At 42.4% G+C, this 24,086-nt stretch overlaps 1 protein-coding gene across 4 annotated transcripts in view; it reads left to right on the plus strand.

Annotated features, from left to right (window-relative positions):
* Positions 1 to 24,086, plus strand: part of SLC5A2 (solute carrier family 5 member 2) — a 103,830-nt gene that overhangs the window by 45,738 nt on the left and 34,006 nt on the right. For all 4 annotated transcript variants that reach the window (XR_004539592.1, XM_033945966.1, XM_033945967.1 and 1 more), the window contains one exon: positions 4,945 to 5,050. Coding sequence is in view for 3 of the 4 variants with exons in the window: in XM_033945966.1 (XP_033801857.1) it covers positions 4,945 to 5,050 (106 nt within the window). In the remaining variant the exon portion in view is untranslated. The remainder of the gene's footprint in view (positions 1 to 4,944; positions 5,051 to 24,086) is intronic.

Genomic DNA, 24,086 nt, shown 5'->3' on the forward strand with positions numbered 1-24,086 from the left:
CCACACGGAGTCACCCACCGTACCACCCGATTCGGGTAAGCGCAGGTATCGGTGGGTGGCTTATTTGCGGGGGGGGTGCCTTATTTTACATTTTTTTCTAAAAAGGGGGGGCTGTCTTATTTGATGGCCCTGCCTTATCATCGGGGAAACACGGTAGAAAAAAAAAAAAATGAACAGTTAAGTCCCAGTTTTTGCCGCTGAGACTCTGCCCTCTCTCACTGTAAAATTAGACTCTACTTAGTCTGTCTTTAAATTTAAAAAATGTGTGTTGTTTTAAAAAACAATTATGTTTTTAGATGTATCTAAATAAAAATAGTAACCAAAAATTTATCTTTTTTTATGTCACCTTAGCATATTTTATGCTACAGAACGAATTATTTTTTTTAACATGTATTGTTATGGGAAAACGCGTTTCACATAACGAACTTTTCGCATAACAAACTTGCTCCTGGAACGAATTAAGTTCGTTGTGTGAGGCACCACTGTAATTCTAAATGAACTGCGAGAACCGGCACAAGGTGTAGAAGTAGAAGGGACACTGGGAAACAGCGATCAAAATATGATCTGCTTCGACCTGGACGCAGAGGCGAAACATCGGTCCAGAACGATGGCCACGGCACTGAACTTCCGAAAAGGGAATTACGAAGAGATGAGACGAATGGTGGGGAAGAAGATTAAGAAGAGGATAAGCACTGTAAAAGCGCTAGAGCAAGCTTGGTCCCTTTTTAAGGACATGGTCACCAAGGCGCAAAATCTATATATACCGCTTATCAACAAGGGATCCAAGAGGAAAAAGAACAAAGAACCGGCGTGGATCACTGTAGAGGTTAAGGAAGCGATCAGAGACAAGAAAACTTCATTTAAGGAATGGAAAAGGTCAAAAACAGACGAAAACTGGAATAAGCACAAACAACATCAACGCAAGTGCCATAAGAGACTACGAGGAAAAAATAGCCAAGGAGGCGAAAAACTTCAAGCTGTTCTTTCGATATATTAAGGGGAAACGACCCACGAAGGAAGTGGTGGGACCGCTGGATGACTGTGGAATGAGCTAAAGGAGGATAAAGCAATCGCTGACAAACTAAACACATTTTTTGCATCTGTATTTACCAAAGAGGATATACACAGCATACCGGAACCTATCAGGCTATATGCTGGAAACGAAGATGGGAAACTGACAGGGTTGACGGTCAGTCTAGAAGAGATATGCAGGCAGATAGGCTTAAAAGCAATAAATCCCCAGGACCGGATGGCATCCATCTGAGGGTCATCAAGGAACTGAAAGGGACTATAGCTGAACTGCTTCAACTAGTAGCCAACCTGTCGATCAAATCGGGAAAGATTCCGGAGGACTGGAAGGTGGCGGATGTTACACCGATCTTCAAAAAAGGTTCGAGGGGGGACCCAGGAAACTACAGGCCGGTGAGTCTGACCTCGGTACCGGGAAAGATGGTAGAGGCGCTGATAAAGGACTGCATCATTGATCACCTTAACGGACATGGGCTGATGAGCATCAGCAAAGGCAGATCTTGTTTGATAAACTTGCTGCACTTCTTCGAGGGAGTAAACAGGCAGATAAACAAGGGCGACCCAGTCGACATTGTATAGCTGGATTTTTCAGAAGGCATTCAACAAGGTTTCACATGAATGACTACTTCAGAAAATTGCAAGCCATGGAATCGAGGGTGAAATACTCACGTGGATTAAAAACTGGCTGGAGTATAGGAAACAGAGAGTGGGGGGTAAATGGACAATTCTCAGACTGGAAGATCATCACCAGCGGGGTGCCGCAGGGCTCAGTGCTTGGACCTGTGCTCTTCAACATCTTTATAAATGATCTGGACATTGGTACGACGAGCGAGGTGATTAAATTTGTGGACGATACAAATTTATACAGAGAAGTGAAGACACATGACATAATCAGGCTCGAGAAATGGGCATCGACATGGCAGAACACAGAACACGTGGAAAAGTGTAAAGTGATGCATGTCAGTAAAAAAAATCTCATGCACGAATACAGGATGTCCGGGGCGGTACTTGGAGATACTGTCGGCGGCGGCGAAAAGGGGGAACAGAATGCTAGGAATGATAAAGAAGGGGATCATGAACAGATTGGAGAAGGTTATCATACCGCTGTACCGGATCATGGTGCGCCCTCACCTGGAGTACTGCATCCAGCACTGGTCACCCTACATGAAAAAGGACATGATACTACTCAAAAGGGTCCAGAGAAGAGCGACTAAAATGTTTAAGGGGCTGGAGGAGTTGCCATATAGCAAGAGATTAGAGAAATTGGGCCTCTTCTCCCTCGAAAAGAGGAGACTGAGAGGGTACATGATCAGGGCAGGATTAATTCATCGAGGGACCCTAGGCACACAAGTACACTGATAGAATTGATGTACAGAAAAAGGGGAGAGACATAAGGGGGAAGAATATTGGAGGGAGAGAAAGGGGGCAGATGCTGATTGAAGAGGGGTGGATGGAGAGAGAAAGGGCAGACATTGGATGGTAGTGGGGAGCCTATGCTGGATGGAAGTACAGATGGGAGAGATAAGAGAGCAAATGCAGGAAAGAAATGGGAGGAGAGAAAGAGGGGAGCAGACGCTGGATGGAAGTGGACAGAGAGAGGAGAAGGTACTAGATGGAAGGGTTGGAGAAAGAGGGTACATGATGGAAGGAGGGAATAAATAAAAGGAGGGCACATGATGGGGAGAAAAGAATTGAGTTAGGGAAATACTGGAGGGGTGAGGGAAAGAGGTGGCAAGCTTTAGGTAGACAGTAAAAAAGGGCATTGATGAGAAGGTAGTAAGAACATAATCTAGACAGATGCAGAAAATAAATTGAAAAGGAAAATAAGGGAAAAAAGGGAAAGGGATTGCAGAGGAGAGGTGTGGGAGAGGGAAGGAGAGTAGAGAGATGCCAGACCAATGGGGGTGAAAGGAGAGATGGAAGGGGAGGCATACAGTTTCTGGAAGGGGCATAGAAGGAGAGAAGATGCCATATAGGGGAAGAGAGACGGCAGACAGTGGATGGAAGGAAGAGAGTTACAAGAAGATGAGGAAAGCAGAAACCACAGAAGACAAAGGTAGAAAAAAATTTTCTATTTATTTATTGCTTTAGGAGACATGTGGCACTGTTTCTGTGATGCACTGTATGCAGAGTCCAGCTTCTTACTGGTTCAATTTAACCTTTGTCTATTTCTATTTTATCCCCCCTATTACAAAACTGTGGAGCGTTTTTTAGCGCCAGCCGTGGTGGTAGCAGCTCTGATGCTCAGAATTCTATGAGCGTCAGAGCTGTTACCACCATGGCTAAAATCCACACTTCAGTTTTGTAAAAGGGGGAGGGGTTAGTTTGTGATTATATATTCCATACTAGGCGAAGGTGTTTTCTGTGTTCTGTGTGTTCGAAAGACATGTTTTTTTGTTAGGATTGACTGCAGGATTGATCTGTACTAGTCTGGCTTGTTTAGTTTTACAATGAGTGTATTGATGTTGTACTGCTCTTTGTAGAGCTGCCTTTTCCTAGGTACTCATGTGTGACGTGTGGCTTGTTACTAAAAATCATGTTTTTCATACAGATGGGGGGGAGTCAAAAAATGATGGGCCCCGGGTGTCACATATGCTAGGTACGCCACTGGCACGATGGACCACTGGTCTGACCCAGCAGCGGCAATTCTTATGTTCTTAACATTTCGAACTGTGTGAAGAAAGTGGGAGTCAGGAAGCCCTGAAGAAATGGTCTAATACCGTGAAACGTTTGGCTAATAATTAAGATGCCACTTAAAAATTTTACAACGCAGTTGTCAGTGTTGCTATTCAACATCTCAGTCCCACATTAAAGATTAGCATAGCGGCAACTGTATATTCTCTACGGAAGTTTTTTCAGCCAATGATATGGGTGGAGGAGGTTTGAGCATTTATGCTCTGCCAGAACAAACCTGAGGCTTTTTCTTCCTTTGGGATAATACTCTCAGCCTAACAAGTGAAGCAATTTATTTATTGTTATTTATTCACCCACTTCCACCATTTTTATATTTGATAATTATAATTATACATGTGGTCTCAATGCAAAAGAATGGATAGCAGTCATCTCACTGCTGTCTGCCTCTTAGCTGTAAAGGGCCTTAAGATTATTTGGTATAATTTATGTTTGTTTGCTTATAATCTTAATTTCTTATGTACTGCTTGCAAGTCCAAAAATAAATTGTTTAGGGTGATTCACTTCCTGATGAAAATACCCTGTGGTGGCAAATTTCTCTTTCATCCTCTTAATTGGAATAGTTGATAATAAATTTGAAAATATGCTTGGGTTGGGTGGGAAAGAAGACTAAACTAAGGCAAAGATTTAGGGCTCCTTTTACGAAGCCACGTTAGCGGTTTAACATGCGTAATAGCGTACGCTAAACTGCCGGCTGCGCTAGCCGCTACCGCCTCCTCTTGAGGAGGCAGTAGTTTTTCGGCTAGCGCAGGGGTTAGCGTGTGATAAAAAGTCACGTGCGATAAAGCCGCTAACGCGGCTTCGTAGAAGGAGCCCTTAGACTTGATTTAGACTTTTTGCTGCTGGGAGTCTCTACCAATTAAATTTAAACTAAGGAAAAGGAATGCTATACTATTTAAACAAGCAAATAACTATTGTTTGCTTCTTTCAATGAAATTATTATTGATTTTTATCAACATACCTACAAAATCGCTTCTATTCCAAGTTTTAAGTCAAAGCAAAGTAATATTCATATACCAGAGAAGTTTCCTCTTCTCTCAGAACTCCTTCAAAGTATAACCCCAACAACACATACATGGGAAAAAGTAGCCTGCATTGCACAATGCAACAACTTTCCTGGGTAGACTTGATGGGCCAAGTTGGTCTTTCTTTCCTGTCATTACAATGTATTTATGAATATTAAAATACAAAAAACCCGAATGGATTGTTTTGTGTTTCCTGCAGGTGGACATGTTTTCAGGAGCTGTCTTTATCCAACAAGCTCTGGGATGGAATATATATATATCTGTTATTGCACTCCTGGTGATAACTATGATTTACACTGTGACAGGTACAGAGCTGAAAATAGGGTGATGCCAATTCCACTCATCCTCTCTTTCCACTCATACACACAAATATATTACATTATATTACATTAGGGATTTCTATTCCGCCTGTGCCTTGCGGTTCTAGGCGGATTACAATATAGAAGATGTCTGGGCAATTCCAGTAGAATTACATTACAGGATAAGAGTAAATTACAGGAACAGTAAAGAATTATGATACAACAATTTTACAGAATGATACATAACACAGAGGATAATACATGTCACAGAAGATAATACATATCACAGGAGATAATATATATCGATTGAATCAAGTTAAATCAGGTGTAGTGTAGAAGAGTTACAGTACATACTAAATCACAGACAAGGAGATACTATAGGTGGGTATTTCTGAAGGCGTTGATTGGGAACTCGTTGGGAGGAGGTTAGAGTGATGGGAGATATTTTTTGAACAATAGTGTTTTTATTTCTTTACGGAAATCTTTTATGTCTGTTGTTTTGATCAGTAATTCTGAGATGTCAGAGTCGATTTTAGCTGTATATATTTATACTGTATATATTAAAATATTCATGCATATAAGCACCCAGGGCCACCATCAGGGCAGTACTACCAGTCCTGCATTCAGGGGCCAGGAGCTGACAGGGGGCCCGGGCTCCCCCAGGGTCCTAGGCAGTGTTCTAAGGCAGGGGCGCCAGTAGCTCGCCAAGGCAAAGTGGGTTGATCACCCAGGACTCACTTTGTCTTGGCGATCTAATCTATTGGGCCGATCAGTCTTCCTCTCCCCTACGTCAATTCTGCAGTTGGAGAGGAAGTTCGAGCCAGCCAATCGCTGCCTGGCTAGGCGGAACTTCCTCTCCGACGGCAGAATTGACGTCGGGGAGAGGCATGCTGGTCGGCCCAAAGCAGGGAGAGCATGCGTCGGGGTCGGCTTTGGGGCCTGTTATCCATTGGTGGGTCCTGTTCCCCGATGGCAGCGGCAGTGGCAGTGGCTTGGGGAACGGCAGGGAGAAAGAAAGAAAGGGGACAGGCAGAGAAACAGAAGGAAGGCAGGGAAACAGAAGGAAAGAAGAGAAACAGAAAAAAAGAAAGGGGGCATGAAGAGAGGAAGAAAAAGTTGGGGGAGGGAATGAGGTGTGGAGGAGAGGAAGCATACAGGCTGAAAGAAGGGAAGAAAGACTGGATGCACAGTCAGAAGAAGAAAGTGCAACCAGAGACTCATGAAATCACCAAAGGTAGGAAAAATTATTTTATTTTAAATTTAGCAAAGTGGAGGCAGTATTACCACAGTTTTCAAAGGAATTTGCCCAAATAACTTAATAGTTAACTGGGTAAATTCCCAGAGATGAAAACTTCCCTTCACTTACTATGCACAGTTCTGAATTTATATCTGCTGTCTATATTTTACAATATGGTCCCCTTTTACTAAACCGCAATAGTGGTTTTTAGCGCAGGGAGCCTATGAGCGTCAAGAGCAGCGCTGGGCATTCAGCGCAGCTCCCTGCGCTAAAAACTGCTATTGTGGTTTAATAAAAAGGATGGAGGGTATATTTGTCTATTTTTGTATGGTTGTTACTGAGGTGACAATGCATAGAGTCATCTGCCTTGACCTCTTTGAAAAAACCCCAGAATAGGAATGATAATTAACATTTTCTCAGCGTATAGTGTGCTTTGTGTTTTTTAATTTTATTGTTGGTAGATCATTTTGACTTGGTCATTTTAAAGTAGTTCACAAGCTCAAAAAGTTTGGGCACCTCTGAGCTAGAGCGCTGAAACTGTGTATTTCTATTTTATCCCCCTTTTTACAAAACTGTGGAGCGTTTTTTAGTGCCAGCCGTGGTGGTAGCAGCTCTGATGCTCAGAATTCTATGAGCGTCAGGGCTGTTACCACTGTGGCTAAAATCCACACTACAGTTTTGTAAAAGAGTGAGGGGTTAGTTTGTGATGACATATTCCATACTAGGCGAAGGTGTTTTCTGTGTTCTGTGTGTTCGAAAGACATGGTTTTCTGTTAGGATTGACAGTGTAGGATTGATCTGTGCTGGTCTGGCTTGTTTAGTTTTACAATGGGTGTATTGATGTACTGCTCACTGCAATATGTAAGATGCTGCCTTTTCCTAGGTACTCATGTGTGACGTGTGGTTTGTTACTAAAAATCATGTTTTTCTTACAGATGGGGGGGTGCCAAAAAATGATGGGCCCCGGGTGTTACATATGCTACGTATACCACTGTATGTAAAGATACCAGAAAGCTGGCGTAGCAAAAACTTTAAGTAAATTGTTATTCTTCTAAGTTTTGAGTATTTAACCCTCCCACAATTTCACAGGCACTCGTTTCAAGTTTCAAGTTCATTGAGATTTTGATTTAAACGCAATATCAAATATTTTCAATGCGTATAACAAAAATAAATTTGGGGAAATAAATAAAACCATTTGAACAATAAACATACAAACATATCCATAGATGATTAAAATTACATAAGGAGTACAAGGATAAACTACATTTGTTTAAAAATGCTTTCTCCGCGCCTGCTCATAAATTTGTTGACTGGAAGGATCCAGCAATGTGGCCAGATGTCATTCAGGACAAAGACAGAGAAAGAATTGTGCAATTTGGATTAATGATGGAAGATGATTTAAAGCAAATGGCACAGTCTATGAGTAAAGATCTTGACGGACGTTCTTTTTATGAATATCTCCTCTATGCCAAATCACCCAATGGACGTGAGAAGATTTTAAGGGACTGGCTTAGGTGGAGCATTAGCTGAAAAGTATGTGTGTATTCGGCCCATGGAAGAAGGGGTGGGGGAGGGGTGTCAGAGGGGGGGGGAAAGGTGCGTGGGGGGCCCAATAGGATTGCTCAGTAAGGGGCCCAGAAATTTCTGATGGCAGCCCTGTAAGCACCCCACGTGTATAAATGCCAACTCAAGAAGGGTAATTCTATTTATTTATTTGTTCATTTTTATAGCCCGTCTTCCCCAGGGACCCAGAATGGGTTACAATAAAATAAAATTAGGTACTTGGAACTTCCCTAACTGTCCCAAAGGCTCACAATCTAGCCAGCTTGAAGCCATTTCCACCATTAAAACAGTTTAGTCCACTGTTCTTCCACTTTACCTATTTCCTCTTCCTCAAGGTACAGTATTTTACTATAATTAGCATTTTTGAAACTCAAAACTTTGAGTTTGGTGTGTCTCATGAATACTGGATGTTGATTTTATCTTCTACCATATTCCAGTTACCCGGTGGTCTGTATATTAATAGTAGATTTATGTCTTTCCCACTTTCTTGTTTTTTTTATGTTGCAGACCATATATTCCAATCCCACAGTCATTATAGCTGTCTCGTTTATTTAAAGCAGTGTCTCGCAAACTTTCCAGCTGGCGGCACACTAAATCCATAGCCCCGGCTGGAAGGCACCCGGAAGTTTATGGATGTCGATGCAGTGATGTCACATGCATGTGTGACATCATTGCGTCGACATCCTTACATGCGCGGAGGCCCATCTTGCCACGACCCACTTCGGTGAAGATATCCGGGAGGTACAGGAAGAGAAAGTGACGCGCCGGCAGGAGGAGAATCATCTGCGTCAGCTGACTTCCTACAGGACGTGCCTCTCCTCGCTAGTGTGTCGCGGCACACCTGAAATCTCAGGAGACACACTGGTATGCTGCGGCACACAGTTTGCGATAGACTGATTTAAAGGAAGAAATGATCTGTACATTAGGAGGAAGCCCCCTCCTCTTTTGTTTTTTTCTAGTTGATTGAATTATTTTGGAGGGCAAAAATCAGCTAGTACGGGGAAGTCATCGTCCTGTATCCATGGCCGGATTAATGAATAAGCCCAGTAGGCACGTGCCTAGGGCCTGAAATATTCAGGGGGGCCCGCTGAAGGACGACTTACCATGCCATTTTTTTTCAGACAGCAACAAGCCCCCCCTCTTTCCTCCCTCCACGGCAACGGGCCCTCACCCGATGATAACAACAATGCCGCCCCCCCCCCGGCATCGACGGATGGCAACACAGCCAACCGCTGCCATCAATGGCAACATGGCCAATGCAGCTCCAAGAAGGTCCCGCGATGACTACGTCTGCCAGTCCATCCCCCTCTGACATCACTTACTTCTTCCAGCAGACACAGTCATTGCAGGATCTTCATGGAGTTAAGCCAGCTGCGTTAAAGTTGATGCTGGGGGGAGGCCGCTTCGCCATCCATCGATGTCGGGGGTAGCGGTGTTGTTGTCATTGTCGATGCCGGGTGGGGGCCCGTTGCCGTAGGGGGGGCACATTGCCATTGCTATGTGGAAAGGGTGGTGGAGGAAGAGAAAGGGGGCAGATGCTGATGGAATTGGTGTGCAGGAAAGGGGGAAAACAAGGAGGAAGGATACTGGATGGAATTGGGTTAGAGGGAAAGAAAGAGGGCTAATGTTGATGGAATTGGTATGCAGGGGAAGGGGAAAGGATACTGGATGGAATTGGGTTGAGGGAAAGAAAGGGGGCAGATGCTGATGGAACTGGTATGCAGTAAAAGGGGGAAGGATACTGGATGGATTTAGGTTGGAAAGAAAGGGGGCAGATGCTGATGGAAGTGGGGGGGGGGAAGAGAGAGGAGAGAGTGAAATGCCAGACCATGGGGGTGTGGGTTTGGGAGAGGGAAGGGAAGATGAAGAGAGGAGAGAGATGCCAGATCATTGGAGGAGAAAATGGAAGAAGATGGATGCCAGACCAATGGGGGTGAAGGGAAAGATGGAAGGGGGAGGCATACAGTTTCTGGAAGTGACAAAGGACAGAAGATGAAAGGAAGAGAGTGACAAGAAGATGAGGAGAGCAGAAACCAGAGAAGACAAAGGTAGAAAAAAAATTATATTTATTAATTTTTTTGCTGTTTCTGTGGTGTTGCATTGTATGCAGAGTCCAGCTTCTTGGTGGTTCAATTTAACCTTTGTCTACGTATTTCTATTTTATCCCCCCTTTTACAAAACTGTAGAGCATATTTTTAGTGCCGGCTATGGTGGTAACAGCTCTAATGCTCAGAATTCTATGAGCATCTGAGCCGTTACCACCGTGGCTAAAAACCACATTACAGTTTTGTAAAAGGTGTAGAGGTTAGTTTGTGATTACATATTCCATACTAGGCAAAGGTGTTGTCTGTGTTCTGTTTGTTTGAAAGACATGGTTTTTTGTTAGCATTGATTAGCCTTGTTTGGTGAAATGCATCGGGCATCGGGTGAAATAAACCTGATTTGAATCTCCTTATTTTCTGCCAATATTCTTTTGTTTCACGTTGGATTCTTTGGTGGACTGCTTGCCTTGTTGTATCATTGCAAGTTAACATACATGGAGTGGAACATACTAGAGGAGTTACAGATTTGGTTGTTTATACATACATATGGGTTACAGTTGGTTGATGTAGAGTAAGGCAGTTAGGCGTTGTTAACTTGGCTATTAATATAGATTTATATTTCAGATAGTATTACTGCTTTACAATATATTTGAACATTTTTATATATGCAAGGGTTCAGAGTTAATGTCCTGGGTAAGTAGGTGGGAAGGGAAGGAAGGGGAATTTGTTCAGAGATGTTTGCGGGTTTAATTGAAGAAAAATTGTGCACTGGTATGCTAATCTTTGTTTGTTTTGAATTTTAAAAAAAGAAATATAAGTAGAAATAAAGAAGTAAATAAGAAAACAGATAAATCAGGGTGGAGGCCACGTGGGGGCAGGGTGGGGCTGGGCAGGGCAGGCCCAGGGGGGCTCAGTGTACTTGTGTGCCTAGGGGCCCTCGAAGAATTAATCCTGCCCTGCCTGTATCCATGTCTCTATTACAAAATGAAACAGGGGAAACAAAACCACAAACTCGAAAGCACAGAACCAAAGTGGAATTGTCCCAATCAGAAAGGTGAGCACTAAAAAAATGTCCTTCAACTCTTCTGATTTTTAACAGAAAATGCCTTTATTCAACCAGAACAATGTATATGCATCCAATGACTCAACGTCCCGGCATGTGCATGTTTCGGCCTAACTGGCCTGCCTCAGGAGTCTACAAGTACATACATGGATACAAACAAGATAATACATAGGTACGGGCAAATTAAAAACATGCATAATATATAATAACAATTCATATATAATAACATATAAAGAATATAAAATTAGACAGCAAAAAAGAGATATATTAAAAAACAACTAAGATCTACCCATATGGATATATTAAAAACCAATTAAGCCACATACAGATTAATCACCATGAATACAGATACTGTACATAAATACTTAATCTCAATAAGTATAAAATGTTTAAACATAGACATTAAAACCCAATGAGTATGTATAAATTACTATAAAACTATAGTGAAGTAGGATATTAAAATACAAGAAACTCATATGAAAAAAGAGGTATTAAACTAGTATAAATAACGTGCATAATACAAAAGAAGAGGTATGACCTGGTAAATAAGCAATCCCATAGCACATTTAGAAGACAGAGGAGAAAAATAAAATCATCCCAAAATTCATTTCATGGAACATAATAAGTATGACAACATACCTTATGAGTCTTCACTAGGTGTATTAGAAAACCATATGGTATACAAGAAAAACATGTGCCCTCAAAACACTTTTTCAGTGCTCACCTTTCTGATTGGGACAATTCCACTTTGGTTCTGTGCTGTCCATGTCTCTATTATACATATTAATCTTGCATGACTATTTGTTATCAAGTCTGAAAGAACCCACTGCTAGGATCCATCACTTACATTCTCGATCTACAAGAGAATGACCACTCCACGCACTATGGGGTAAATTCTCTATTACTGCGTTTATTTTAGGCGTGCTTTAGGCGTCTGATGTAAGTGAATAATTACGGAGTTAAGGGTCTTAATTAATGTTAATTGGGAAATAAACGACACATAGACGTCCCTAAGACGTAGTTGATGAACTGACATCTATAGAAAGCATAGTCCCGTCTCCAGCTCTGGACATGGGCGTTCCATGGGCGTTCCATGGGCGTGCCAAATGGGGACGCTAGATGAGCGCTACCTGAGCGAGCAACTGCGTCTAAATATCGTGTATTATGTAGACGTAAGAAACCCTGGTCTAACTTGGATTTCAATGCCGTTTCAACTATCGTAATTGCGGCTCTTTGTTAGACGCGAGGCAGACGTCCGCTGTGTTTTTTCATCAATAATTCCAATAGTGAGTTTGAATAGGTAATTTTCATCTTTTCTCTGTCCTAATAAATATAATGACACCATAGCAATGGAACACATTATATTGCATGGATAACAAACCACATTTCTGCCCAAACAATAATATAATTTACACATGGCTTTTACAACCCCCTTTTTTTTCTCAACAAACAGCACTGCAATCGGCTCTCTTTTGAAAGCAAAGAAAAAACAGCACACATTATCAGCACTTAAAAAGAGAATAAACAGATACACACCTTAACATTCAGCTTCCCTCATTGCAAAATGGAGGTCTTCAGTTGCACAAAACTGACCTCATTGTGACCTCATCAATCTGCACCTTCAAAGTAGTATGCCACAATTAAAAGATGTGCTGGGTGTAGAACTCACAATCTCTGGATGTTAGGAGCACAGGCTCCTAACACATAGGCTCCTAACACATAGAGCTACAGCTGCTTCTACTTAGGTCCATCTCACCACCCTTCCATATCATACTTGACTGAGTTGTCTATGCTCATTAGCGATCATATCAGGATGAACTCAAATAAGTTTAAGCAAAGGAATGCCTAAAGATTTGGAAGGTTTTCAAGTAGAAAACAAATATCAACTATGTATTAAAGAATTGCAGCACAAATGACGCTGATCGGTAAGGGCAAAAAAAACACCACTTTTCCAGTATGACGCCTAAACGGAACAGATTACTTACAGTCATATATGCATTAGTACAGTGCTTAGAATGAAGATTAGCATGTGAGAAAAATGGAGCTCCACCTCACATGCATTCAAGCACACTTAGGAATATGGGTTTGGGGCTCAGTGAAAGCAGCGCTTTTAACCATTGAGCTACCACTCTTTTGTCTCAGCCTACTATGATATTATAGCTAAACTCCTTTTCCCTTAGCACTTCACTAAGATATGATATGACAAAACAGCCAGAGGCATTGAAGCTGTAGCTCAGTGAGGAAAGGCAATCTCTACCAATCTTCCGTGCTTTGAGGGTTCAAATCCCAGCCTGTATTTTACTTGTGGCATATCTACCTTCCAGGTGCACTTTGATGATGCTTTCCACTTCTTATAGGAGTTGAATATAACATTACTGTACAACTTTGCTGTGTAGCAGAAAAATAAACTTTTCCCCCTTCCATGCTAAGAATTTGAGTTCAACTCATCTTATATTTCTCCTTTTAAACATAGCATACTTTGTTAGTTTTTATCATGGTAAAGTATACATTTCTGAAATGGTGAAGAAACAATAATATACAACTGCAGTGTTTTGTCTCACCAAACTGCTATAAGCACAAGCAAGCATTACTAGGTCAACACAGTAATGCTCCTGTTCTGACCTCTGAAACTCCCCGGTTCAACTCCCACCTTTGCTCATTTTAATAAGGTCCTAGTTTTTTCCTATTAGTTCTTATAACAGGGTCTACATGGTGGACTTTGCCATTTGTAAGGTGCACATTTCCCTTTCCAGGCAAACCTATTTTCAACTTACCATGGCTCGGACATCCTAAGCAGTGATGAGAGGAAACCTTTCCTCTGACAGCAAGATGACATTTGTGGATCGCCTGGTTAATGTGCTCTCATCACTGCTTAGGATGTCCGAGCCATGGTAAGTTGAAAATAGGTTTGCCTGGAAAGGGAAATGTGCACCTTACAAATGGCAAAGTCCACCATGTAGACCCTGTTATAAGAGCTAATAGGAAAAAACTAGGACCTTATTAAAACGAGAAAAGGTGGGAGTTGAACCGGGGAGTTTCAGAGGTCAGAGCTCAGAACAGGAGCATTACCGTGTTGAGCTACAAATGCTTTCTTGTGCTTATAGCAGTTTGGTGAGACAAAACACTGCAGTTGTATATTATTGTTTCTTCACCATTTCAGAAATGTATACTTTACCATGATAAAAACTAGCAAAGTATGCCATGTTTAAAAGGAGAAATATAAGATGAGTTGAACTCAAATTCTTAGCACGGAAGGGGGAAAAGTTTATTTTTCTGCTACACAGCAAAGTTGTACAGTAATGTTATATTCAACTCCTATAAGAAGTGGAAAGCATCATCAAAATACACCTGGAAGGTAGATATGCCACAAGTAAAATACAGGCTGGGATTTGAACCCTCAAAGCCCAGAAGATTGATAGAGATTGCCTTTCCTCACTGAGCTACAGCTCCAATGCCTCTGGCTCCCTTGTCATATAATATCTTAGTGAAGTGCTAAGGGAAAAGGAGTTTAGCTATAATGTCATAGTAGGCTGAGATAAAAGAGTGGTAGCTCAATGGTTAAAAGCGCTGCTTTCACTGAGCCCCAAACCCATATTCACAAGTGTGCTTGAATGCATGTGAGGTAAAGCTCCATTTTTCTCACATGCTAATCTTCATTCTAAGCACTGTACTAATGCATATATGACTGTAAGTAATCTGTTCCGTTTAGGCATCATACCGGAAAAGTGGTGGTTTTTTTTGCCCTTACCGATCAGCGTCATTTGTGCTGCAATTCTTTAATACATAGTTGATATTTGTTTTCTACTTGAAAACCTTCCAAATCTTTAGGCATTCCTTTGCTTAAACTTATTTGAGTTCATCCTGATATGATCGCTAATGAGCATAGACAGCTCAGTCAAGTATGATATGAACGGGTGGTGAGATGGACCTTAGTAGAAGCAGCTGTAGCTCTATGTGTTAGGCGCCAGCCTGTGCTCCTAACATCCACAGGTTGTGAGTTCTACACCCAGCACATCTTTTAATTGTGGCATACTACTTTGAAGGTGCAGATTGATGAGGTCACAATGAGGTCAGTTTTGTGCAACTGAAGACCTCCATTTTGCAATGAGGGAAGCTTGAATGTTAAGGTGTGTATCTGTTTATTCTCTTTTTAAGTGCTGATAATGTGTGCTGTTTTTTCTTTGCTTTCAAAAGAGAGCCGATTGCAGTGCTGTTTGTTGTTCACTTTTGTTTCCTTGCATCCTAACAGTTCTCAGAAGTGGTGGAATTTGCTGTTTCTCCTCAGCATTCTGCAGCCACAGGTGCATGAGATACTTTCATTTACTCCTAACTACAAGCCATTCTAGTAGGAATGTGTTTCTTTTGATGCAATATAGGCATTGGCAAACAGCTATGAGTTAAATCAAACTTCAGAGGGCTTGGACAGGTGTTGAAGAATGATCCAGTTAGGGGGGGATGTTTTTGGTGGGGGAGGGTGTTCAGCATGAGAGAGAACAGGCTGCATTAAATATTAGACAATGGGCTGCACATAATAAAAGCTGAAGCAAAATATTGATATGTAAAGGCAAGGCTAAAAAGTTACCAGGTGTCCTGGCTGAGAAATGAATATAACCTATTTGCTAACCTTACTCAAGACTTGAACCCCCTGATGTATGGAAGATGAAAAGCAATGCCTTAAGGCATAGAGCTATAGAGGTAACTTTGTTTAGAACATAGAGCTTCGTATCAAAGCTTAGAGATGTGAAGGAAATGACTACAACGTCACTACAGCTGTATATTGCAAAACGACATCCAATGCACATCCAATTAGATTTGAATCCTAACGGTTCCTATGACGTCAGACGCTAATTAGGCGTGCTTTAGTATATAGAAAGCTTTGGCACAGCAATTTTTCCTATGTAAGACCCCCTCATGTGAGTTGGTGTTTGTGGTGTTCCGTTTCCTCAATGATGAAACTTTGTGCTATGACTTGCCTGTTCTCCTTTATACTCCCTTCTGCCTTTGACACTCCTCCCCACCCCCATTATCTGTATTTCTTTAGTTTATGGATTTTTCTGGGTGTTGGTGTGAGGGATTGTTGAGGACTTAGGTTTTGTGTTAAGTGTGGAAGGGAATAAATTGTTAGGGAAAAGAAGGGGCCAGGTCAGGTTACACACAGATGCCCACACCCACCACTCTCCCTGCTTTCATAATGTCATGGTCTGCCCCACCTTCATTTTCCATATCTGCAACTCTCCATGCAAGAAATTCGATTTCCGTTTTGGAGCCATGTTGTAAGGTGAAGCCATCTTTTCAGGCTACTTGTAGAACATGTTCAAACACACCCCCATAGGACAGTCAATGAGCTGTAATGGGCGTGGTTAGGAAGCGGGATAAGCAACCACGCCCGAACGGCGCCCAATAAGCATTGGGAAAGTTTTCCCGCCCTACTGACGTCAGACGCTACATAGGCGTGCATGGGTATAAGAAGGTCCAGGTGAGTAGTGTTTCCTTTCTATTCTGTCCTATTGCTTATGCAGATGTTTGAGACTTTACTCTGTCTTAGTCTTTTACATTTTTTTTCCTATCTCTGCCTCCCATTTCTCTCTATTCCACAGAGCCATTAACAAGCTACATGTCATTCTTATATGTTGTTTTATCTTTTCTAGAAGCAGCTCAGATAGTAAGTCCAGGTGAGAATGATATTTTGTAAGCTACTTAGGTGTCCTTATGATAGAACTAAAGAAACCAACCAGAAAAACTGACTTCTCTTTATGGGCTTTCATTGTGTGCTATTGTTTATAATAGTTATTTTATTTCTGATATCTCCTACTCTCCATTCCACAGGGCTGACAAAAATGACTGAGAAGACTGATAAAGACCATGCTGGTAGAAATTTTGCTGGTAGAAAAATGGATATGTAAGTAAAATGGATGTGTTCACACATCTGAGAGGGTTTACTCAAAGAGCTAAAGTTAATTCTTTGTAGAATCAAATTACAGGCAAGTTAAAATCAGGTGAGGAATGGTTCTGTGTACTAACTCATTGATAAAAATAGGTCGGGTGTGTTGGGGGAGGGGGAAACACTGCCATTCAGTGGACATCCAATCAGTGTACATGGTTCAGGTGGAAAACTCCTGAGTGCCTAATGGCTGCCATTTTTAATAAGGAGTCTAAAGGTATGTTAGCAGCTCTGTTACTTCTAGGTGTGTGTTCTGCCACAACTTCAGTGTTTAATTTTGGAGACATAGGTCTTTGTTAACAGTTTCTCTCTATTCTTCATTTCAGGTTGACTCTGCTCATCACCTATGTGTTTGCCAGAGAGAGACCAGACGAGCAGCTCAGCACACCAGCTTGTACCTAGCCAAACAGTTGTAGGTGAGAATGATATATGGTAACCTTTATTTGCTTACTCTACTATTCTTCACTTGAGTCACTCTTCTGATGAGTGAAATAAATGTTTCACACTTCTATTGTTCTCTTCACACAGGTATCCTTGATGACTTTCAGGAACAATAGTAAATTGATAATGTTGGCCTCATAGAACACCATGGCACGCATTCCTGCTGTTATATGCATACAAACTTTGTTTTCAGTTAGTCTATTCCCTCACATGAGTTCTAAACAGTAGCAGTGGAGGATTACAGGTGATATTAACCCACACCATCAGCGAGTTAAGGCTATTGCTTTAACAACTATACCACGGTGACATCTAAGCAGCTCAACATAAATGAGGTTAACACATTGCTTCAGGGAAGGGAGGACAGATATGGACCTTGGGGGTTGAACCCCCTGTTTGTGAACCTTGTGTAAACCAGCTTCTCCTCTTTTCTGTTTTCAGGTGTAGTTTTTCCTGCAGTATTGTCAGATGGAGTTTTGTATTACTGAGAGCAGTGCAGCTGTGAGCATCTTTGTGGTTTCCACACCTGCTTAACCAAAATAGTGCAGCTCAAGAACCAGGAGGATAGATTGAGGTATCTGGCCTTTACTTCCATCACCTTCCGTGAAAGGAAGAAAAACCCACATGTCTCATTTGGATTCTCCTGGTGTGGAGCCAACTCTTACTAGCAGTAACCCTATTCCTTAACAACAAATCTACCACAGTGACTTATATTCTCTTCCTTATGTAGCCATTTACTTTGGAACAGGGACTGGCTTACTTTGCACATCATAGCTGAGATGTCGTCATCTACCTACAGTTGCATATACCCTTGCATTCACTTGCTTTTTTCCTAGATTCTGCAATGATTTGACATCAGAGTGGCTAGCAGGTAATAGAATGAATGACAGACACCAATAAAGATTGTCAAACTTTCTATATGTCACCTTGTTGTTATATTGAAAAGGGCCCATTCAGCAGTCCCTCCTGAACCCCTATCTACCTTGGACTCTGTCCACTAAACTGCTGATGCTACAAGGTTAAAACCACACAGGAAAGTTTAAACTATAAACAATTTTTTTATTAAAATATAAAACTTTTTAAAACGTAAAACTTTTTTTAAAAGAACTATTTACATACACATAACACAGGGAAAGAAGGTGGGTGCCCCCCAAGAGCAGCTTGAGCTACCTCAGGCGAGGGGGGCGGAAGAGGTGCAGTCATTGAGAGGGTGTATGGCTGCTGGCACCATGCCCTCTTTTGGCTACCAGCTGCAAGAGGGCATGATACATCCTCTCCACACACCCTCTCAATACCTGCACCTCCTCCAAGAGGGCAGAGTAGGGCTCCATCTCCCTGACCGCCCCCTCCTGAGGCTGGTCGGGCTACTCCTGGGGGGGGAACAGCAAGGAAAGGGGGTGGGATGGGATCAGGAACAGGAAGGGCAGGAGAGTGAGGGGAAGGGCTATGGGTGGGGGAAGGGGAAGGTCCAACAGGGGATGGTGGTGGGGGTCCTGGAGGTAGTGGTGGGGCAGGCGGTGGGGGTCCAGGGGGCAGTGGTGGGGCAGGCAGTCCAGGGGGCAGTGGTGGGGCAGGCGGTGAAGGTCCAGGGGGCAGTGGTGGGGCAGGCGGTGTGGGTGGCTCAGCAAGCTGCCACAGGGAATCTTCCTCTTCTTCCCCCTCCTCCTCCTCCGCCGATGACCAGGGCGGAGCCCCCTCCCTCACCTCCGGGGCCCAGGGTGGGGTCTTGGGTGCCACCTCCTGAGGGGGTGCCTGTGCTGCTGCTTGACAAGAGAGAAATAGGATACAGTCAGATATGTCCACAACACTTTTGAACATGACATTCTTTACTACGTTATTTTCTTCAAATGCTAATAACAGGATGCAAAGCACCTACTCCACTGTAAACATCAAAATGTAGCGTAAGTAAGTGAGGCAAGTAGAACACCATAACGCCATTGTGACATGATATCACAATAGCAGCTTTACTGCAGATTTTATGATTAAGAATGGTTTACAGCTACTCAAGCATTTTCATCTATTTATTCTGGTAGGCTGATCACAAAGAAACACACGCTGGACTCATTACTCGCCGGCTTCAGCGCGCAATTCCTCCCTCACCCCCTCGAGGAAGGCCCGCTCCTGGCGCCTCAGCAGCCGCCCTCTTTTCCTGAGATCCTCAACCTGGATAATAGAGAGAGAGAGAAAGAACAGAGAGGGAGGGATATCATGAGTGCCATCTAGCAATGTGGCTTAACATGTTTACTTAAGTATTGACCTCTATAAGCACATAAAAATGGAGTACGCTGCCCTCCAAGAGCCCCTATCCGCTTTGCTGCCTGCCTCCACCCCCTTCTGCCACATGTTTTACATGAATGTATTCATGTACTCCAGCATTTTCCCCTTTCTGTGCTGGAGGCATCGCTATCTCTCTACTGTACCTGGGACAGTGGGGGGGGGGGGGGGTGAGGTGACATGGCCAGCATCACAAGGAGGAGTGTGGGATTGAACTCACAACCCCAGGGTGCTGAGGCTGTAGCCTATCAGCACTGCCCCACATTACAGCATGTCCTGGTGAGCTTACAATCATGCAGCAGGGGCAATAAAATAGTTTGGTCAGAAGGAGCAGCGTGGCTTGAAACCCCTGACGTCAGGGTACTGACGCTGTCACTTTAAACGTCATGCCACTATCTCCCTAGACCAGCAGATTGATACAGGAAAGTTGAAGGTATTTGAAATGACATAGCAGCACTTTAATATATTTGTTTTCCTTTGGCAAAGTTGATTTCAAGATGTTTCTATTACAAATGCGAAGCTTGTGACCCAAAAATTAGTTGTGTGCATGTTGTGAATGGAATAGATGCCTTCTAGGAGCTGAATTTGTCATTTGAAATCCTACTACTGCTCCTTTGGGATGTGCTTTAATTTCAGTATTCAATGTAAAAGATTTATTATGCACAATTGTAGTTTTAAAAAGGAATCACAAAAAACATGACCGATTTGATCGAGACAGGTTTCCATCATAATTACTTTTTACATGATTAATTGTGAGGGCTTGACTTGGAATACTTACTTCCCTGGGACAGGAGGCTCTACGATTGTACCACCGGGTCAGGCGGGTCCATGAGTCCCTGAATTGCAGGTATGACCTGCGATGGCCAGGCACTACAAAATAGTGGTGCTCCCGGGAGAGAAACAGCCTGGCCAGCAGCCTGGAGTCCTGAGTGGAAAAGTTTAGCTGTCTCCTGGCAGCCATTTTAGGAGAAATAACTGCGTATGAAGAACGGGCGATTCTATGATGTCACAACGCAAAAAAACGCGATGACGTGTTTGTGCCGCTTGGGCGTGCTTGCAGCGGTCGCTCTGCGCTACATCAACACTGTTGATTACATCATAAACCACGCAGATATCGCTGTTATACAAAAAAGTACAGCAGAACGCTTAGCTTACCATGTAAACCTAATGAAACTTCACCTCCCCCAAACGCAATGACAAATTATAAATGAAATAAATGAAGATTGGGAAGTAGGAGGTTCACATATTTTAGCTTAGCTATGCATGTTTGGGTGGGTGGAAAATAAAAAGAATATTATGTCTTTGGTAACCTTAATCAGGACTTGAACCCCTGACCTTTGGAAGATACATGCAGTGCTTTTAAGCACTGAGCTATGTTGGGGATTTGGGAATGGGAGTCTCCAGAAATGACTTTAGGTACAAGCTTAGAAGCTTACCATGTAAACCTAATGAAACTTCACCTCCCCTAAACACAATGACAAGTTATAAATGAAATAAATGAAGATTGGGAAGTAGGAGGTTCACATATTTTAGCTTAGCTATGCATGTTTGGGTGGGTGGAAAATAAAAAGAATATTATGTCTTTGGTAACCTTAATCAGGACTTGAACCCCTGACCTTTGGAAGATACATGCAGTGCTTTTAAGCACTGAGCTATGTTGGGGACTTGGGAATGGGAGTCTCCAGAAATGGCTTTAGGTACAAGCTTTGACAAGGGGTAATCATTGCCACGTATCTACAGGTGTATTTGATCTGAGAACACCCAATGAACGTCCAAAACGATTTCAAAATTCTAACGGCTTCTATGACGTCAGATGCTACTTTATGGTTAGGGTTAGGGCTACAGTTAAGTAGCTTGGTAGCTCAGTGAGTAAACGTGCTGTACCAATCATCCATAGGTTGTGAGTTCAACTCCCTGCTTGTCTTTTACTTGATTATAACTTTTACTTGATTATGCTGCAGGAGTGTGTTGTTGGGGTGTTGCAGGGGTGTCTAGGATGATAGAGAATAGTCACTTGCATTTTCAACAATGCATTTGAATTTCTTAAGATGAAACCTTAGTGAGCCAGGGGAGGAAGGTCACCGCAGCCTCACGCCTCAGATGAAAAGGTTAATTTTTGAGGGACTGTGTAAGCTGATCTGGGACAGTCTTCAGCGACTCGGAGCCCTCCTCCCGGCTGGGCAGAAGGAGGAGGCTTTGGCGGTGGTGGTTTTGGTGGTGAGTGAGGGCGGGAGGGGGGAGTCGCCTGGCTGCTGCATCTGCACTCCTGCTGGCCACAGACCTACTGATCACAGAGCAGAGATCACAGAAGCACGCAGGTATGTGCGCATGCGCGGCTAGGGTTTTATTATATAGGATATACACCTATCGCATCTCATTTTCATCACAAACACATTAGCGAGACTATACACAATACATTACAAAGTTGAGCTTGGGTTTGATAAAATAAACAGCATAATTTTGACTCTGTATTACATTTATTGAACCATACTTAAGAATATGGGTGTTGCATTCGTGACAACGGTGCTTTAATAATAATAATAATAATAATAACTTTATTCTTATATACCGCCAACAATCTTGCGACTTCTAGGCAGTTTACAATAAAAGAAACTGTAAATACAATCAAGTGAAACTTTACGAACAGCTAATTAAAGAGTATAGCAGTGTATATTTCGTACAACGAATTGGAGAATATAGCAGTGTACATCTGATGACGTTAATGATGTTAACGTCAGTTTGTGTGTTGCAAGGCCAGGAAGTGCCAAGTTGTTTACACAGAAGTAGAAATATTCCGTAAGTTCATAGAGTGTTCATATTTAGCGAATAGGGGTTGGGGTTAGCAGTTTGCACGTTCAGGTATGTGGTGATGTTACGAGGGGGGTTGATGTTCCGGTTCGTTACCTAGGTATTTCAGGAATAGGTAAGTTTTTAGGTGTTTCCTGAATTCTTCATAGTTGTTTGTGTGCATAATTAATTTTTCTAGGTCTTTACCCCATATGGCTGCTTGATATGATAGCAGTTATTGATGGTGTCTCTTATATTTGCACCCTCTAGCCGGTGGGGAGACAAATTTCATGTGTGTTTTTCTTTCATGTCTGTTGGTTGGGAATGAGAAGAGGTCTGTAATGTATTTTGGGGCTAGACCATTTAATACTTTGAAGCAGAGACATCCTAGCTTGAACTTCGTGCGTGCCTCCATCGGCAGCCAGTATAGGAGTTGGTAGGAAGGGGTTATGTGATCGGACTTCTTCAGCCCGAAAATTATCCTGACTGCTGCATTTTGTATCAGTTGTAGTCTTTGCATTTGCTTCTGGAGGATTGTCAGATGGGTGATATTGCAATAGTCCAGGTGGTTTAGTATTAGGGATTGTACTAGCATTCTGAAAGTGGAAGTGTGGAAGTACGCCTTAATGGACTTAAGTTTCCAGAGAGTGAAAAACTCTCTTTTGATTAAGGAGTCTATGTGGTCTTTCATGGTTAGTCCTTGGTCTAGTATTACTCCTAGAATCTTCATCGTTGGTTGAATGGGGTAGTTTAGATTGTTAATGTGTAATGGTATTGTCGTATTCTGTGCGTGTGGCGAGGCTATGAAGAATTTAGTTTTTTCTGAATTGAGCTTCAGTTTGAAATCTGTGGTCCATTGATCCATCATGTTTAGCGCTTCAGTTGCTGTGGGGGTGATTTCAGAGGGGGATGTTGTAAACGGGATTATGATTGTGAAGTCGTCAGCATAACTGAATACTTTTATGCCTCGCTGGGTTAGCTTCGTTCCTAGTGAAGCTATATAGACGTTGAAGAGTAGTGGGGATAGTGGGGACCCCTGTGGAATGCCTGATGGGTTTCTCCATATTTTAGAGAGGTTGTAATTGAAGCGAACTTTACACCATTGAGCTACCAGTCTTTTGCCTCAACTGACTGTGATATGATAGCTAAGTAGAGTATACTTTAGCACATCACTAAGGTATGCTATGACAGGGGAACCAGAGACACAGGTGTAGGTCAGTGAGTAAAAGCACTATATCGATCATCTGTAGGTTGTGAGTTCAACTCCCGGCTTGTCTTTTACTTGTGGCATATCTACCTTCCAGGTGCACCTTGATGATGTCACAATGAGGTTAGCATTGTGCTGCTTGCTACTTCCTCTTCCTGTGAACTAGAAGCCACATTCAGGTCTAATCTGTGTTTTAATTCTGTTTCTAAGTTGGGCCAGTGTAAGTTATGGGATTTACCTTTGTTGTGAAGAATGAGCTGATTGTTGCAATGTTTTAAGACCAGGAGAGTGTTCTTTCGAGCAAGATATCACTTCTAAACTATCCTCTCTGAAATAATGTCTCTGGGAAATCGAGAGAAAGCTTATTGGATGACTTAGGGTGCCTTTCCTGCCAGTCTTTGTGGAACTTAAACGAAGTTTATAAAAAGTCTATATGGTGTTCAAAGTCCTATCCTTTCCACTTCTAATAGGAGGTGAGTATGACATTTCT

The sequence above is a fragment of the Geotrypetes seraphini genome, chromosome 5 (genome assembly GCF_902459505.1).
Source record: "Geotrypetes seraphini chromosome 5, aGeoSer1.1, whole genome shotgun sequence".
NCBI lineage: Eukaryota > Metazoa > Chordata > Amphibia > Gymnophiona > Dermophiidae > Geotrypetes > Geotrypetes seraphini.